The sequence below is a fragment of the Megalops cyprinoides genome, chromosome 21 (genome assembly GCF_013368585.1).
Source record: "Megalops cyprinoides isolate fMegCyp1 chromosome 21, fMegCyp1.pri, whole genome shotgun sequence".
NCBI lineage: Eukaryota > Metazoa > Chordata > Actinopteri > Elopiformes > Megalopidae > Megalops > Megalops cyprinoides.
The window spans coordinates 10,326,057-10,342,946 of NC_050603.1; the positions used below are offsets into that span (position 1 = coordinate 10,326,057).

Below are 16,890 nucleotides of genomic sequence, written 5' to 3' on the forward strand. Positions count from 1 at the left end.
TCAATCAATCAATCAACCAATCAATAATGAATTGATTATGTTCTAATTTGTGTAGCATTCTTTCTGGTGAAATCACTGCAAAGAAGTTGCCGAAGTGGGTGACAGAAAAAGATGCAAGCCTGCTGCAAAACTGTTACTAAAGATAGAAACAAAAATATTATCGAAAAATAAACTGAAAATGTTTATTTCCAACATAACGTTCTCTTCAACCAGTCTCTGTCTGTGTTGTGTCTAATTTTGGTTCTGAGTAATTAGCGAAACAGCAAATTCATTTTTTCCAGACTGCATGTCACCAAGCTGAGTTTTCCAGCCCCATTCGCCCTGGAGTGAGAATGATGCTTCAGACCCTGGCTAATCTGAACTCAGTTTGACAAATCTGACACATTCCTTTTCAGAGCCCTGCACCTTGTGTCATGCGTTTACAATGATGAGACTTAGCTTTTACAGAACCGGCACATAGAGGGCATTCAAGTACAAGTCATAATAATTAAATGAGGGGCGTTTTATTTGTTGGTGACATTTTTTTTTTCTGTGAGTTCTTAGAATATCTCTATGAGACAAATATTATTGCTTTTCTTGCTTCTGAAATGGCAACAGCCTCACTGTGAATACAAATGGGCTCACTGCTGGAGGTACCTTGGGGGGGAGGAGGGGGGGGGGGGGTTGTAGACACAAACATACCCAAGGGAAGTTGCTGAACCCACAGAACAGGGAAGCAAGGGGGCTAGCACGTCCCGCAGTGACGCTCTCTGTACGTAGGACGGGTTATTGCTGAAATTCTGACACTGAGCTGAAATTGCTGGGTGTGCTCTATGCTCCTGGCCGGGTGAGGAACACAACGTGCTCTGGTGGCCGGTGGAACTGACAGCACAGAAGCACGACAGTTTAGTCCCCGCACTAAGGACCAGGCAGTGATGGGTTTGAATCCCATCCAGACACTCCTGTGACAGTCTGGAACATGGTTACTTTCATCTGAGTTGCCCTCTACCCTTGCCAAAAAATTCAACACATAATTTCAGGAAAGACTGTGCATGCAAAATGTATGGTGGAAAAGTTCTCTTGCAAGTGACATTCCTCCAAATTAGGCTAGGTGGGTTATTTCTTCCTATTTGTTCCCAGTTAAAGCAGGGAATGGGGGAGGGCTGGAGGTGACCTTTTCTAACTTTATACACAAAGCAAATTCACCTCTTTACTTAATCATGTTAAAAAAATCATGTTTACCACTTCACCGCCAATAATAGCATATTCGTCATTTTATCATAGATTGACAGTCGGTTATGTTTAGAGTTTAATTACTTGTACTTTGATAACAGATTCTTAATTACTTTGCATATCTAGAGCAAAGTGACGCTGCAGGACAATTGCTCCTCATTTGAGGGCTGCTGGATGTGAGAATCATTACGATTATCATTGTCGTGATTGTACACCTATAGGATATGTCGTTGAAAATCGGTTCCCCCTAACATTACGCATGTATATGCCATTATGAGTTTGATACTTTTAACTTTTTTATTCCTTTAAAATTAATATTACAGTGATTAAAGAAGGAAACATAGTAAAAGTGCTTGGTTAAACACTCCAAACATGCAGAAATAAGATGGCATTTTCCATGGTTGATTTTATTTCTGTCGTTTAAGTTAACCAGGGCAACTCATACAGTATGTGTACTTGGACTTGTACTTGAATGTGAACAACAAACAAACAGCATAATATCAAATTTAATACGCAATTAAGTATTACGTGTGTGTAATAACAAAAATACAATATTGTTTGTGCTGTTAAGAAGAAAGCTATTAAAATAGTTCATGCTGAAAATAAGCGCTGAATAAATAATTTTTTTACAGAGTGTAAATTGGAAAAAGTATATGTAGTCCGTTGTGTATGAAGCAGCAGGGGTTGGATGATGGATGATATAAATGTATTTATTTTAATATCTTTCATAAATATAACCTATCCTGGGACAAGCTCATCTCCCTGCCCCCATCCACCCCCCACCCCCTACAGTCTGGCTACTATAGGACAAAGACACACACATAGGGAGATACAGTCAAACACATACAGACTGTATGTGACTGTATGCATACACACCTGCATACATGCCCATATGCAGTCATGCACATGTGGGCAGACAACCACCCACCTACACAAACACAGAGAGGCATGTAGGTGCGCACACACACACACATACACACACACACACACACACACACACACACACACACACACACACACACCTAGTTTCACACCACACAAAAGCAGTTTGTATCATTAGCAATGCCTTTGACAATGCTGCACTGCACTGCCTTACAGCTGCCTGCGGCCCTGGTATTTCCCACACGGTCTGCTCGGACTGGCCCAGCTGGTGGGGTCACTGGCACAGGCACAGTCTGTCTGGATACCGTGAGCTTACAATAATATTTTCTCTCACTCAACATGGCTGTGGAGGAGGTAGATGGTGAGACCGGATACAATGCAACACCCCTATATGGAGCCCTGCTGGAACGGTTCTGCGTTTGCCTCAACTCCGAATAGCACAGTCAGGAAAATGGCTGCTTTTTTCCCCCTGGATAATTTACTGTATGCATAATAATGGCCATTTATGTGAGCCTGAAAACGAACAACAAACGCTGTGTCACTGATGAAAAAAGGAATATTATTTCCATGCACATTCCAACTATATGCTCATTTTATGCATATTTATAAACATGTTTTGCTGTTTTGCTGCTATACTTGACTTTTACAGCTTTAGGCAGACCAATAATCATTGCATTCTAAAAAAGCAAACGTAACAGTAGCCACCAAAAAGATGTTACAGACAGACATTTTTCTGTCATTCAGCAAGGTCAACAATAGAATCAAATATCATTAGATCATCACACAGCAACAAAAAGACACTCCGTCCTGGTATTGGACAAGCACAAGTCATTAAATCATGACTACATGTAACGACCCAAAGTAAGCAATACCAGCAGGTACTGAGACATGTAGTGGACATCAGGACAAAGAGATGGCCTCTACTTCTCAAACCAATATAGCATCAGCATTGTATCTGAGCACAGAGGTTCATCACACGCTATTGAAGAACATGAACTGTTTGTTATAGTTGACTGTATTGCAACCACATTTGATTCAGCCTGAAACCGTGTGATAAGTAGAACTAGTTTCAGCACTTCTCACCTCTGAAATGACTTGCACATAACGGCTGATATCTTAAGTTTTAAATTAGCTACTTATGATGTATCTTTTTCTGTCATGTAATACTACTTGCCCCTACCTTTGAGCTTCCATACAACTAAACATGTTAATCCTCTTATACTGAGCACTGTGAATCACAGGTGTAGATTTGGTGTGACTATATCGTATGAAGTGACTCAGTGGTGGCATCTGCCTTGATATAGGCCTACACACAAGGCTAATATTGTATTGTCATTTGCAATGCCAATATTGATTTGGGGTGTTTTTGTTATTGGCAGAGGTATCCCTTGCATGTTGTCAGTTACAATTTTAACAAGAACACTTTCTTATGTACCTTTTCGGCTTGTTTCTCCTTCAACACCGGACCATCCTGGTTAAAAAAAGTTGGCAGAAGTGGCAGCATCTTTATGGCATCTGAACCTGAACCCTCTGAGCTAATTCTTTATTCACAACACCATACTGCTGCCCCACAGATCATACAGTGGCTTACACCTGATAAAATACCAGTAATAGAAGTTAGTATGTCTCATAACTCATCAACAATACTGCACACTATGGGGTATAAAAGGTAAAAACAGGATCTGTGTTATAATAGAATAGAATAGAATAGAAAGCCTTTATTGTCATTATACAAAGTACAATGAGATTTAAAGCTTCTCTATACAGTGCACACATAACTTAAACATAGGGAAATATACAATAAGACTAAGTAAAATATAAAACTCTAGTAGAATATAAAACTATAAAAGTATAAAATATAAAACTACAAACAACTGTACATAAACTCTGCAAAGGTTGTGCTAAAGTGACTGAGTGGCTAGATATGCAGTTTGGAAGGAGACAACTAAAACAGATTGTGCAAAAGGGCAGTTAACAGGTAGTTATGGTATAATAGTGCAAATCTGCTATAACGGATGCCCCTAGTGCTGGTTTACTGTGGAAAGTGTAAATGCAATGTAAATGTAAATGAAAGTAAAGGGATCTTTGTGTGAGATTTTTTACATCACTGCTTTTTCTCTTCCCATGACAAGTTAAATGAGTCACACTTAATTGACGTTTTTGTTTGATTTGTGGCTTAAATAATACAAGGTTACCACATTAGAACGCATGACGAAAGCAATCAAGGGACACAAACAATCCTGACAAACCGATTGCCTAGACCTTGAAGAGAGCATGCACAATCCTTAGAAGTTCTTACCGGAGGTCAGTACAAAATGATCCGATAATATCAGTGCGCCCTCTACCGATCAAAGTGTTAAACGTGGAGAGACTTAAGAGGCGTAAATTCGGAAGATTTTTTTTTTAGCAGAGATAATTTAACATTTTAAGATATACCAGTCTTCCAAACTTCCAGTTTCGAGTTTCTGCATGTGGTGAATAAATCCCTTGAATAAATCCCGTGAATAAATTCGCACCTGGGGTTCGTGGTCTGCGATGATCAAAACATCGTAGTGCTGTGCAAATAAATGCCACTTTGAGAGATTGTTACTTTTGTAAACACTGCTGGAACGATGAGTTGCATACACGATACTATATAGGCTCAATGCTCAAGTACCCCCCATGTAGCTGAAAGCGGAAGTTGGGCAGGAGTAGTGTATCTCAAACCAATATAACATCTCTGGTTTTAGGGAGGGGGCCCTTTCTTGTTCGTCCTTACAGCTTCCAAGACAGGCTGCAACGCATCCGCTAAATTTGTCACGAAACAGGGACCCGCAGGTGAGGTGTATTCTGTCGGGCGATACTGCATTTTTGCGTCGCGACTGAAGACTCACAATCAAAACAAAGCGGCCACGCGTACTTTTCCCGCAGAAATGACGTCACCATACCCCCTCCCCTTTTCTACTACACAGTACATGCTCGCAGACTCACACTCTCAAAATTACTTGGAAAGGCAGCACGCACAGCTGCGAACTGTGTGAGCAACAATGTATGATTTTGAGATCTGCTTTAGCGCTTGCCAGACACACTCCCTGGTCCCCAACACAATAAGCAGAAGCAGAAAATAGTCGCCCGGATGTCCCAATACTTGTCTTGTGATGGAAGTGTAGCAGGAGAAAGCGGAAGTGATGTCAGAGAGGCTGGCTGTCTCCTCCATGTTATTATTGTTATTTTGACTGTGTGATGGTACGGAGGAGAGCTCCATCGGGTTCTCCCGCAACATTTTCGCCTGCCTGGGGTCACCCGTTACGGCCGGGACAGCGACGCGAGCAGAACGCACGGGAAGGGGGTTCTCGACGTGCGTGCAAGGATTTCGTGCAGCACAGTTAATAGCAACGATACGACGCCGCCACCCGCAGCCAATGCCAGTTCTAGACTTGTGCTACTTCTGCTAACCCAACGCCTGTCGCTGAAATGAACGGCATCACCAAGGGCAGATTTGAGGTAAGCTCCTGTGATTTAGCTGGCTTCTGTAACTGCTGCGAATAACGTTGACAGTGCATGTGGAAACTGCGTGCGTGGGTGCGTGTGTTATTGTGTGTGCCTCTGTGAGTGTGTTTATGTGTGTGTGTGTCTATCTGTCCGTCTCTCTCTCGCTCTGTGTGTGTGTGTGGAACCGTCTGCTGTTCTAATTTTATATGCTGTGACAGTGCCTTTTGTTCGCCAAGGGTAATACGAAGTCATGTTATCATATTATAACCAGCTACAATAACGGCAGCAGCTGACAGTGACAGCATTTTGCCACAACGTTCTTTGACCAGGAGCTGGGAATTTGCAAAGGTTGGATGACTTGCTTGCTAGCTGGCTACATGTTACATCACAGCTACATCAAATTTCCGAGTTCATATATGTTTTTGAGGGCTGTTGATCAGCTGACTTAATGGTGGATTCTGAGAAACAGGGGTAGCTATCGATAGGTTTCCACAAGCCAACGATAACTCAATAGCCGTTTAGATACTGATGGCTCTATTTACACGGGGCTTGTCACTATCACGTGACAGGAATGGGTCTTGGTGGGGTCCAGTTTCCCTTGAACTGAAGATGGGTTTGTCGATATGTGAGTGCAGACTCACTGGTCAGGATTTACGCCGTCCGCATAACAAGCGCAGTCCGAGTAAATAAAACCAACTGTATTCTTCTTCGAATGGACCGTCTATACGCCCAGGTGTTGTGGCAACCAAGAGGTTAAACTGGTTTATTTCGCAATGCCAAGAAACCGTACAAAGCTAAACAGACCACTAGTAGTCTGACAGTCGTAGAGAATTATCTACTGATTGTTCAGATCAACGGATTAGCCTGCAAAAAACAAGAACATTCATTCAGAATGAACAACCACTTTGAAGCAAAACCATTTCTCCCTCCCCTAAAATGAAGGTATTCCATGATGGTAGATAGGAAAGTGAAATGATGGCCAATTAACTTACTGGTTTTAAAATGCACATCCCCATTCAAAATTTACATCCACTTGTATCAGGTAGAATGACCCATAAAAAGGTTCTCTCTTACCTATGACATATCAACATACAATTTACAGTGTGTTTCTCAGGCAACAGCATTGAGCATGTACTGTATGTTGTTATTAGAGTTACTGTAGCATGAGGCGATTGTCATAGAATTAACTATTTTAGTAGGTAGTTATATAACAGAAAAATCACAATACTCAGAACAAGGTATCTCTGATTAATGGGTGTGGTAAAACACAGGCAGCAGTAATTACACTCATAGGTGCAGTTCGTGTATTCAGTCCATTGGTGGGGGGGGGGGGCTGATCACATTGTGAAAACACCAGAAAATAGATCTGATATGCTCCTCCAAAGAATGTTTAGCTTACAGTGTTTAGTCCACAGGAGCATTCGATATTACCCCCCCCCCCAGCCGACAAGAAGCTTGGCCTCTAAATGTTCTAAATGCTGGCAGAGTAATACCCATTATGTGACACAAAACTTTAGCACGTCAAATACTTTGGCAAAGCATTTTTAAATGCCAGGTCGTTCTGTTCTTCCCTGCAGTCAGCCAGCAGCTTACACATGCCCTTTTACACAGACCGAGAGTGTTATCGAGATCATGTTTAATACTAATAAGCCCAACAGTGCAGGGAAGGCCGGTCACTATTGACAGTTTCAGCCTACTGTTGCCCAAAAGCTTCTTTTGCGGGTTCTCTGCTGCTTGGTGGACATTGTAATGGAAAAGCAATGTTCTGAACTCTCTGCGGTTGCAGGGTCTAATGAGAACAGCATGTCTGGTCATGAAGTAAACACACGAGTTCAGATGCATATAGGGAGCTATTACAGGACACCGTTGGTGAGGGAGTGGACAGGGGCCTATATGAATGTGGGATACAACAATGGTGAATGACAGTGCAGATTTTGAGCCTGCCAGCAGTTTTTTTTTATTTTGGAGGGGGGGGGGGGTGCTGCAGGCTGTTCAAGGAATGTCTGGGGGGCGTGGCTGGTTGCTTCTGTCTGTTGCTGTGGCGAAGTGGAGTCCTCACACCTCCCATGAAATGATCCGACATGTGTGAACTAGTGCAGTAAATATACTGTATGGGTGATGATTCCTTTTCCATACAAATTAAAGGGAGGGTGGGGGCAGCATTTGTATGTGACTTATGTTATTTGTCCCGAGGGCCATCCCTTGAAAATAAAAATGGTGCAGACAACAATAATTTTTAATCTCAGCATAATTTGTGAGATATTGCTGAAGCTCCTGGTTTTGATGTCAGTTGCAAGGGTGGAAGCACTCAGCCCCCTCTTTTTTGACAGTTTCCATTGTGGAAAGGGTTTGTTTTTGGTGAGATATTTTGTGAACATGCAGTGGAATGGCTCCCCATGGAAACCAAGACTGTCCTGCTGCACCCTTGGGGAGGCGGTGGTGAAAATGTCAGACACTTAGTGATAGACCACTTTGCTGCTGCTGCATCACAGATACAGGAGGTAGAATGTGAATACTGCAAACCTCCTGACATTCCTGCAGGAGCCAATCAACACTGGTCATCCTGTTCCAGCAGTCCTGCTGTAGCCAATCAGCATCAAGCTGTGCCCTTTGGTTTTTGTTTCTATAGTCCTGCTGGAGCCAATCAGCACTCAGCAGCACTTTGTTTTGCTGGGAGATTTGGTGACTCCAGGGATTTGCCTGTATGTGTAGAGGGAGGTCTCAGACAGACCTTGAAGTTATTGACAGATCCAAGGCTGGTAGCTGCCAGGGCTGGTGACCATATGAACTGGTACTTGTCAAGCAGTTATATAGTCATGTTCATGAAGTGTTAGATGAATAATTGAGATCATTTCATTTTCAGATCCGAAATCACAGTCTGAATTGGCCTTTTATCAGCTGAGCTGCGTATGAATTAACAAAGAATTCAGCCCATTAAAAAGCTCCCTGTGGATGACAGTGATATGCTTTGGTGTCTGAATCTATTGTGACATTGTTTTCTGATTGTTTCATAGTCACTCCCTTTGGCTATTTTAATAGTTTTTCACAGGAAGCAAAGTCTTAGGGCGAAACCAAATGAATGAATTTACGGTTCCAGGATTACTGTGCCACAAACCAGAAGCTCCAAGCACGAGAAAGTTGTCTGTCTGTGGTCACAGTTTAACCCAGTCAATGGCATGGCCTAAGCTCAGAGCAGTGTAGGCATTCGCATGAACATTGGTGATCATACTCACCTTCATAGCATTGCTCAGATGCTGTGTGGAGGAATAGCAACGTACATCATCATATACACTGCTTACCCTCCACACAGTACATAAGCAAATAGGGAAAATGTTTCAGCCCACCTAGGTCTTCATCAGGGAAGTCACTAAACAAAAAACAACCCAAAATAGGATTTACACTCGATGTAGTGATTAGAGTAGAGGACTCTGGGCCTGTTTACAGTGTATGTGAATGCCAGGTGGGAATATGCAGAATCAAATATTGTTGGAAAAATGGAGCTACAAATATAAAATAGAGTACGGTAAGTATGATAAGTTTATAAGTTGTTATTACCTGACATTATATTACATTCATTTAGCAGACAGTCTTTCCCAGAATGGCTTCCAGCACGTTATAATTATTATTATAATTATTATTTGTTGGGCAAAAAAAAAAATATATCATCATATTAACAGTAGTGGTGGAGGGTGAGGAGATCTTTGTTAAAAATCAAAGTCATTGTTCTGTGTCACAGTGTGAGTTCTTTATTACATCATCCTAAGAAGGTAGCAGATGGGTCCTCTTTCATTCTTATACTCTAATTAACAACTTCCTCGTTGCTGTTTCAGACTTTGTTTCTCAGCAAAAAAGTCAAAGAATGAAATAAATAATTGAGTAATCAATCTTGCCTCCTCTGTGCAGTTTGGTGAAGCTCGGGGCTTTTGGGCAGGCCTTTAGACTTGATCTAACTGTGATTACTGTAGTGATTTGGAGTATTAAGTTTGCAGTTCCGCAATGCGCTTTTAATTGGGTCTTATCGTTAATACTCTGCATAATACTCCATTGTGTTGCTCACATAACTTGTGTGCAGCTCTGAAGTCTGTTTTTGGGCAAGGAGAGAAGCCTATCACTCACAAGGTGGAGAGATCAGGCTATAGGATGGGGGGGCTTTTGTGTTAAATTATAATCGAAATATGTTAACAAGCGCCTATGGGGCATCTGTATGAAATAACAGGGAAAGTGTTTGGTTTCATTGTGGCATTTGATTTAAAACCACTTTTATAACTTTAATGCCTCCATATAATTATAAGGTTTTTAATAATCCACGATGGAATTAGATAATTCCACACTAAACCAAACTATGTTTCATAAAAACTTCAAAAAATTTACCTGGAATGATAATTTATATATAACACCTGAAAATGCATTTAATTGTTGCACAAAAATACAATTAATTGTCTGCCATGAAATAGTTAAATATAAAATATCATTTTGAATAATTACATTGCTGCGCTCATGTTGTGATATTCATATTATTTCTCAAATCAATACGCAGTCTCCTGTCTCAAAATTAATGTATAGGTAATAATTAATACATGTTCACGTGTACTGTAAGCATATGTTTCAGCCCGGGGGGACCTACTTTGGACGTGACACACAACTTGATTTTCACCTTGTGTTATAAGGTTACTGTTTGCCCTGAGAAGCACAGATGCAGAAGATCTGACGCTTCTGTATGTTTTTTTAGATACTAAGCAAAGAATGGTCTCACTGGTCTGGGAGTGTTGTTAGCCTGATCTGACACCGTTGCTCATTTAACTCGAATGGATACAGTTATGTTCTGTTGTGCTGGGAGCCGCTCTGGATCAGAGCATCTGCTAAATGATTGTAATGTAATGTAATGAATGGAGCAGTGAGTATGTATGTAACGTTCTCCATTCATGCTGTTGTGTTGGTTAATGCCATATGTGTCTGCCTTTGCATGCAGTCCAATTCTTACAAGGGTTTGGATGTTCCAAACCTGCAAATAAGCCATTGGCTTGGTGCGTGCATGGTACATCCAGTGATTTCCCTGGGGTTCAACCATTGATTTTTCCATAAAATTTCAAGTTAATTTGAAGCTCCAAACGGACGTCCAAGTTTAGATGACAGTTGGAAGGTGAGCGTGAAACATTACTGTTGCCGTCTTTCTGTTCTGCCAGACACTCTCGTCCATAGAAGTGCTCATGATTCTTGTTAGAACCAGCCTGAGGTCCCCATGCAGCGGTATCCTTTTTATTTGGGAATTTTATAACGCAAACCGCAGCAGAACCCACAGCATCCAAATCATTTTTATAACTCAGTTTGCAGGTTTTTAGGGTGAAACAAATAGCTTTGAAGTACATCCAGAGACTGTCCTCGTCTGAAAATACAGACTTGGCGCTGGAGTTGTTTTACAGGAAATGAGTATTGTATAAATTGATGGGAACATTCTCACATTTGATATGGGAATAAAGTGTAACATCAAGTTCTATACCTGACACATAGCTGCTTCTGGAAGACCAGAGCCAATGAAAAGGCAGCCCACACCCTCTACCTATAGACTGCATTTCCTATCTGCACAGTTTCAAACATTGTCATCATTTGTCTGATTACATATTTAACATGAAAATGTGTTTTTCTGACTCCAGTCAGTCTATTGAAATACATTTTGTAGTGTCTTCATATACCAGGATTGGATTAACCTTCACTAGGAAAACAAAAACCTGTTACGTGTGATGGTGTACTAATTGTTAGACTCTCAAGTGTAATGTATTGGGGTTAATGTTCACGAACTAGTGCTCAGTTTCCCACAAGTAGTTAAATGCCCTGACTGACATGAAATAAAATTTAAAGTATTTTTATTGCCTAATTTTGCTGGGCAAGTGCAGACCTCCTGTTTTGTTAAAACAAAAAAAAAATGTTGTTGGGAACAGGGCTTACCATTGCAGTCTGGCAAACCGTAAATACAAAGGTGCCTGGAATCCTTGCGCTGCCAGTCTAATCTTTTCGTCAGTGAAAGTAAAAAAACTATGCTGTGATTCACCATGAAACCCTTTTTTTATCTGCTACAATCATATATTTGCCTTAGGTAACTCCTTGTGATCAAAATGAAGATGGGCCTTTATTTTTGAGCTAGGAAATCAGCAATCCTAGCTTGTGCATTTCACAAGTTTTAGTCATGTTTTTCACGGTCTTGATTTGTCAGCACCAAAACGGTTCTCTCGGACCTTATGCCATGATCAGACCGCAGAAATACAGTCACTGTCTTTCATGTGATTGTTTCACTAAGTGGGTGATGTTTTTTAACGGGGCTGGATAAAACTCATGTCACATTCCATTATAGCCAAAGGTGGCTGCCACACCGCCCCTGCTGTTGCCATGCAACTTAATGTGTTTGCGCCAGCTTGGTTTTATTTCTGTTGGTGTCGCTTTGCAGATTTCTATCTTACTTGGATGTAAATCCATTCTCTGCTCACAGACCAGCCCCACAGGCGCTGCCCTGAAGTTGCACGAGCTGTATAAATCTGAATTGGACACAGAGCGCCTCGGCCGTAACAGTTGCAAATGGATTGTCACGGGCGAACGTGGGAGTGGAATTCACATGATTGGTCCAGCTCCCTGGTAGGGGTCAGGACCCCAGCAGGTAGACCCGTCTCTTTCCCAGACCCTCCTCCCTGTAGAAGTTCCAGTCCCGTGTTCCGGCGGTTCCCGCTCACATAGCCTGCAGGCACGAGTCTGCAGTGTGTGATCTGCTGCTGCTGAATTATATATTTATATCTAACCAATGTGTGTCTGTGTGAGAGAGACACTCTGCAGCATACTTCCACTGCGAGAGTAGAGAATCTCTCTTTAAGGCTTTGCGCCTTCAAGGTTCTACCGTAGAATGCAGTGTTTTTTTTTTTTTTTTTTTTTTTAAGATAAAATACCAGTGCCCGGCCAGCGGCCTGTCTTCTCATCTGCTGAAACATAGCTGTTCACCTTATGAAACGAGTGATGCAAAAGAAAAAAATTGGTCCCCATTGTGTATGCGTGTGTCAGCAAGTGTCAGCATGGCGATAACTGATATTTGTGGGCTTATGACGTACTTTCTCATGTTACTATTCTTTGCCAGTTCATAATTTAACAGATATCATTGTGAAGCGAACAGTAATGGCTCTTTTCTCAAGAGACCGCCCCGTACGTCAGAGCGTTCTGTGGTGAACTCTGTTGTGGTGGTGGTGAGGGGGGATTCGTTTCTCTGCGTCTCCGTGAGGCAGCTGGAGAGACAGAGACGTGGAAGACACGTTCGGTCTCTCCCTGCTGACGGAGCACTGAAAGGGAACTTCCTGCTGTGTGTCACATGAGGGCTAATGAGCTGCCAGTCAGCAAGCCGCCACTGGTCACAGGTCCCACAGCTGACAGCTGTAAACTTTTAGCCTGCCAGTCTAGAAGAAGAGAAAGCCAAAAAAAAAAAAACATCAAGAGAGTGTGTTTCTGAAAATGGGACGGCACTAGATCTCCTAACCCCTGCTCTCCCAGCAAGCCCAGCTTGATTTTTTAAAATTCTCCATTTACTGACTTGATGCAGCAGGGGTTGCAAGGTCAAATCCAAGATGGGGCCATCCTGCAGGTTCACCCTTGATCTAGGTATTTATCCTGGATTGCTCCAGTAGGTATCTGTCTGTATAAATGGGTAATATGTGGGAGTTATCCTTATAATTCAGCAGTGCTTTAAAAAGGTATGTGTTGTTTCTCACCTTTTAATGTAGTGAGAATCCACACTGAAAAGCCGTTTTTTCAGGCACAATTGCTATGGCAATTGAAGTGTCATATAAACCTCAGAATGCATTTTGCAATGCATTCTGAAGAGCTTCAGACTACCTCGCTAGGCAGAGAGGCAGAGGGCAGGAATGGAAGAATTAGTGTCCACTTCAACTGAAATCTTACAAAACAATTTCCCTGTGAAAATAGCTGCTAAATGCTAATAATGTAATGTAATGCTCTCTTCACACTGGCTAAAATGTAGAAATGCAGTGACATGACGATTGGCTAGTAGACGCTTTTTGCGAGGAAATTGGGACACCAGTGGGAGAGTTCTCTGCTCCTGAGATGATGAAGTGTACTTCATTTGCATGCCACCTGAAGTGCAAGGTAAGGAATAACATAAAAAAAAATATTGTTTCAAGGTATAGTGCTCCTTTGAGGATGAGGGGTTTTATTGAGGTAGTAAATGATGTTCTGGCCTGGGCTGGGCGAGATCGTAGGCGGACATCGCCGGGTGTCTCCAGGCCCCCGAGCAGTGATGGAAAGCGGGCGTGGTGTGATCGAGATGGACAGGGCGATTTCCTCTGTCTGTGGGAGTGCCAGCCGCAGCGCCCCCCCCCAACCCCCCCTCGTCTGGCTGCTGATTCCAGCGCGGTCGAGCGCCTCCGTCGCCTCGCGGCATCTGCCCCGGCGTGCCCCTTCTCCCTGGTCCCGCCTCCTACGCTCTGATTGGCGGCCCGGTCCCGAGTGGCTCTCCGCGTCAGCCAGTCACGCTCTGCCGAGCAGTCATGGGCTGTATTTCACAGCCGTGTCAGCTAACCCCCCCCCCCCCCCTCCCGCGTCGAGCTGTCTGGCGGTCACGCCGCTGCGGCCGGCCGCTGTGAGAGCCGCGCCGGTGCTGCTGACGGGACCGCAGAGGCACAGGATGGGAAAACGGCTCGAGCACGACGCTCTCCTCACCAACGCTGGCGCCATCCCCTCAAGGTCACTGTGGTTTGCTTGTAATTTGAATGTGCATCATGATTCTGGCCTGACCTGGTCTGCAGCGACAGAGTCGTGGCCCGTTGGGAGGAAATTTGGTAAACTGGTCAGAGCTCAGCCCAATGCTGCAGCTGTCCCCCGCTGGCCTTGCTGTGGAATGCCCAGGTCCGTGTGCTGGCTTCCGCTGGCACCGCTGCAGTCTGGAATGCCCGGTGCCACACCCGTGCCTCCGCTCGCCTCACCCTGCTACGCGTGGCGCTGTGCCCTGTTTGCCAGGAAGCATGGCTGACGTGGGGGGGGTGGTGGTGAAGGGATTTCCCTCAGCTGAGCCCTGCGCACCTGCTGTCATCCAGGAGTTCCTCCCGGGTGAATCCCTAAATCCTTCATTTACCCAGGGCTGCAGGGCTACTGGACATCTGCACGCCACACGATTCACTCTGTACTGTACGCTGTACACGCTGCACTCTGCACTAAAAGAAGTGCTCTGCCCCCTGTGCCCTACACTCTGTATACCGCACTCTTTATACTACACACCGTATTTTGCATGCTGCAAACTGCCCTTTGCACCGTCGCAATGTAGATACTGCACTCTGCATTTCATATGCTACTCTTAGCTTGCTTAAGCCTTCCTGTTGCTTTCCATGGCCACTCCGGGATTATTTTCGGCTCAGTTGTGTGGCACGGTTAAGGAACTGCACGTATTCGCCAGAAGGTTACAGGTGCATATACCGGTTGGGGAGTTGTGGTTGTAGCCCTGCGCGTGGTGCTAAACCTGAAGTGCTCCGGCAGACGTGTCCAGCTGTGTAAATGGGTAGTGTGTGAAAAAGAAAATGTGAGCTATGCAGCTCCCCTGACGGATGGAGTCTCAGCAAAACAAATAAATAATGTAATGAATCTATGTGAGTCAGAGTGTTAGTCCTCTCTCGTGGCCTCCATTTGCCAGGGAGCTGGCATACCTTACAAGGCCGTGCTGAGCTTGGCTGTGGAAGTTTGTGCCTTAAACCCCCGACACTGTTGTTTCACTCCTCATAAATGGACATGCATCATCCTGTCTCAGGTCAGGGTGAAGTTGGGAGGGGGTGGTGGTATTGGAATTTACTAAAGGGTTGAGATGTGGAGGTATTCCAGCCGCTGACGCCACATGATCATTTTCTTTACACGGCGAACCAAAAATCCGGTTCTTTCGCACTTTAACCTGAATCTCGTGGAAGATGTCTTGCACTCAGCCCTCTCACTGCACTGTAATGTAATGAGCGCATTCTTCTGTAGTAGCGGTGCTCTCAGCATATATACTGTATGTTCTCACCCAACTTCATATGCAGACCTGTGGGAGTTTAATGGCATGCCACTCTACTCTCTTTGTCTTCGCCTTACATTATTTATTTGCTCTTTAGTCAACCCCACGTCCCCAGCTTTTGTTTGTACGTATTAAGAGTTTACTCATTTATAGAGCTGGATTCTTACGGAAGCACTACAGGTTAGGTATCTCGCTCAAGGATACAACAGCAACGCTCCATCAGTTAAACCTGTAACCGTTGGGCTAGAAACTGACCTCTTCACCCTCTCCTCCACTCTGTTGCATTGGATTTTCCTAAACCCCACCCGTTTATTTTTAGACTAACTGTAAGAGGCAGAGGCCTGAATTCAATCACTGTTTGTCTTCAGCTTTGACTGCTGGGTAGAGGTGAGCGTTTCTTCTTTCAGAAGAAATCTCTGAACTTGTCAAACTGTGTTTGTGAAGGAAAAAAGTAACACTGGCATTTTATTCTGAGGCAAATTTAAAATGGGATGTTCTTTGAACCTAGACCAAATTTTAAACCCTGCAGCTGGGATGGGACTGGAGTCTTCATCCTGTTTTTGAGTTGTTCTGATTTTGTTGTTTGATTGGTGGGGGTGATTAACTTGTTTGTTTAAGTATTAACATTCTCCAAATACTTGTACATTGAAAGATACTAACACGTGAAGTATGGTGTAACTATTCCGTACTGTCGCATGGACTGTGCTGTGGTTCTGGTATGAGAAAATATGGAAATAAGCAGCCTGGTCTTTGGACAGGTGTTCATTGACAGGTTTTTATCAAAGAGTGAGCAAGACAAAGTACGCTCTCAAAGGATAAAATAAATCGATATTCTTCAACTTCCCCTCACAAGTTCTCTGAATGAAAATAACAAAGTAAAATAAGAAAAAAAAACAACACAACAAACTAAACAAAGACCCCAGAAGGGCAAAAAAAATCTGATTTATCATCTAAGATTTGGTTTTTATTTTGACTTTGTCATCTCTGTTGGCTCCGTTTTCTGCTCACTTATGTTGTCACTCCCCGGACTCTCTCTCTCTCTCTTTCTGGTCGTAAATCAGGATTTTGTGTCCTAAAACAGCTGACGGGTGGCAACAGTTTTCCAAATGTCATAAACGAAGATCATCAAATTCAGACCGACATGAAACAGGGACTGCCTGTACAGAGAGACGGGGCGTGTTGGGTCAAATTAAAGTGACCTCTCAGGCTACCGACCTCAGGAAAACACTGCCTAGGAGGGGCAGAAAATCGACTCTCTGCAAGATTAGTAATTACACAGATAAGAAGCGTTCATTTTGAGA

The 16,890-nt window shown here is 43.4% G+C and overlaps 1 protein-coding gene across 1 annotated transcript in view; it reads left to right on the forward strand.

Annotated features, from left to right (window-relative positions):
* The first annotated feature begins 5,271 nt into the window (after nt 1-5,271).
* The window catches only part of fbxl2 (F-box and leucine-rich repeat protein 2), a 43,264-nt gene continuing 31,645 nt past the window's right edge, over nt 5,272-16,890 (forward strand). Inside the window, exon 1 of the mRNA XM_036515619.1 lies at nt 5,272-5,577. Coding sequence (XP_036371512.1) covers nt 5,548-5,577 — 30 coding nt within the window. The 5' untranslated portion in view covers nt 5,272-5,547. The remainder of the gene's footprint in view (nt 5,578-16,890) is intronic.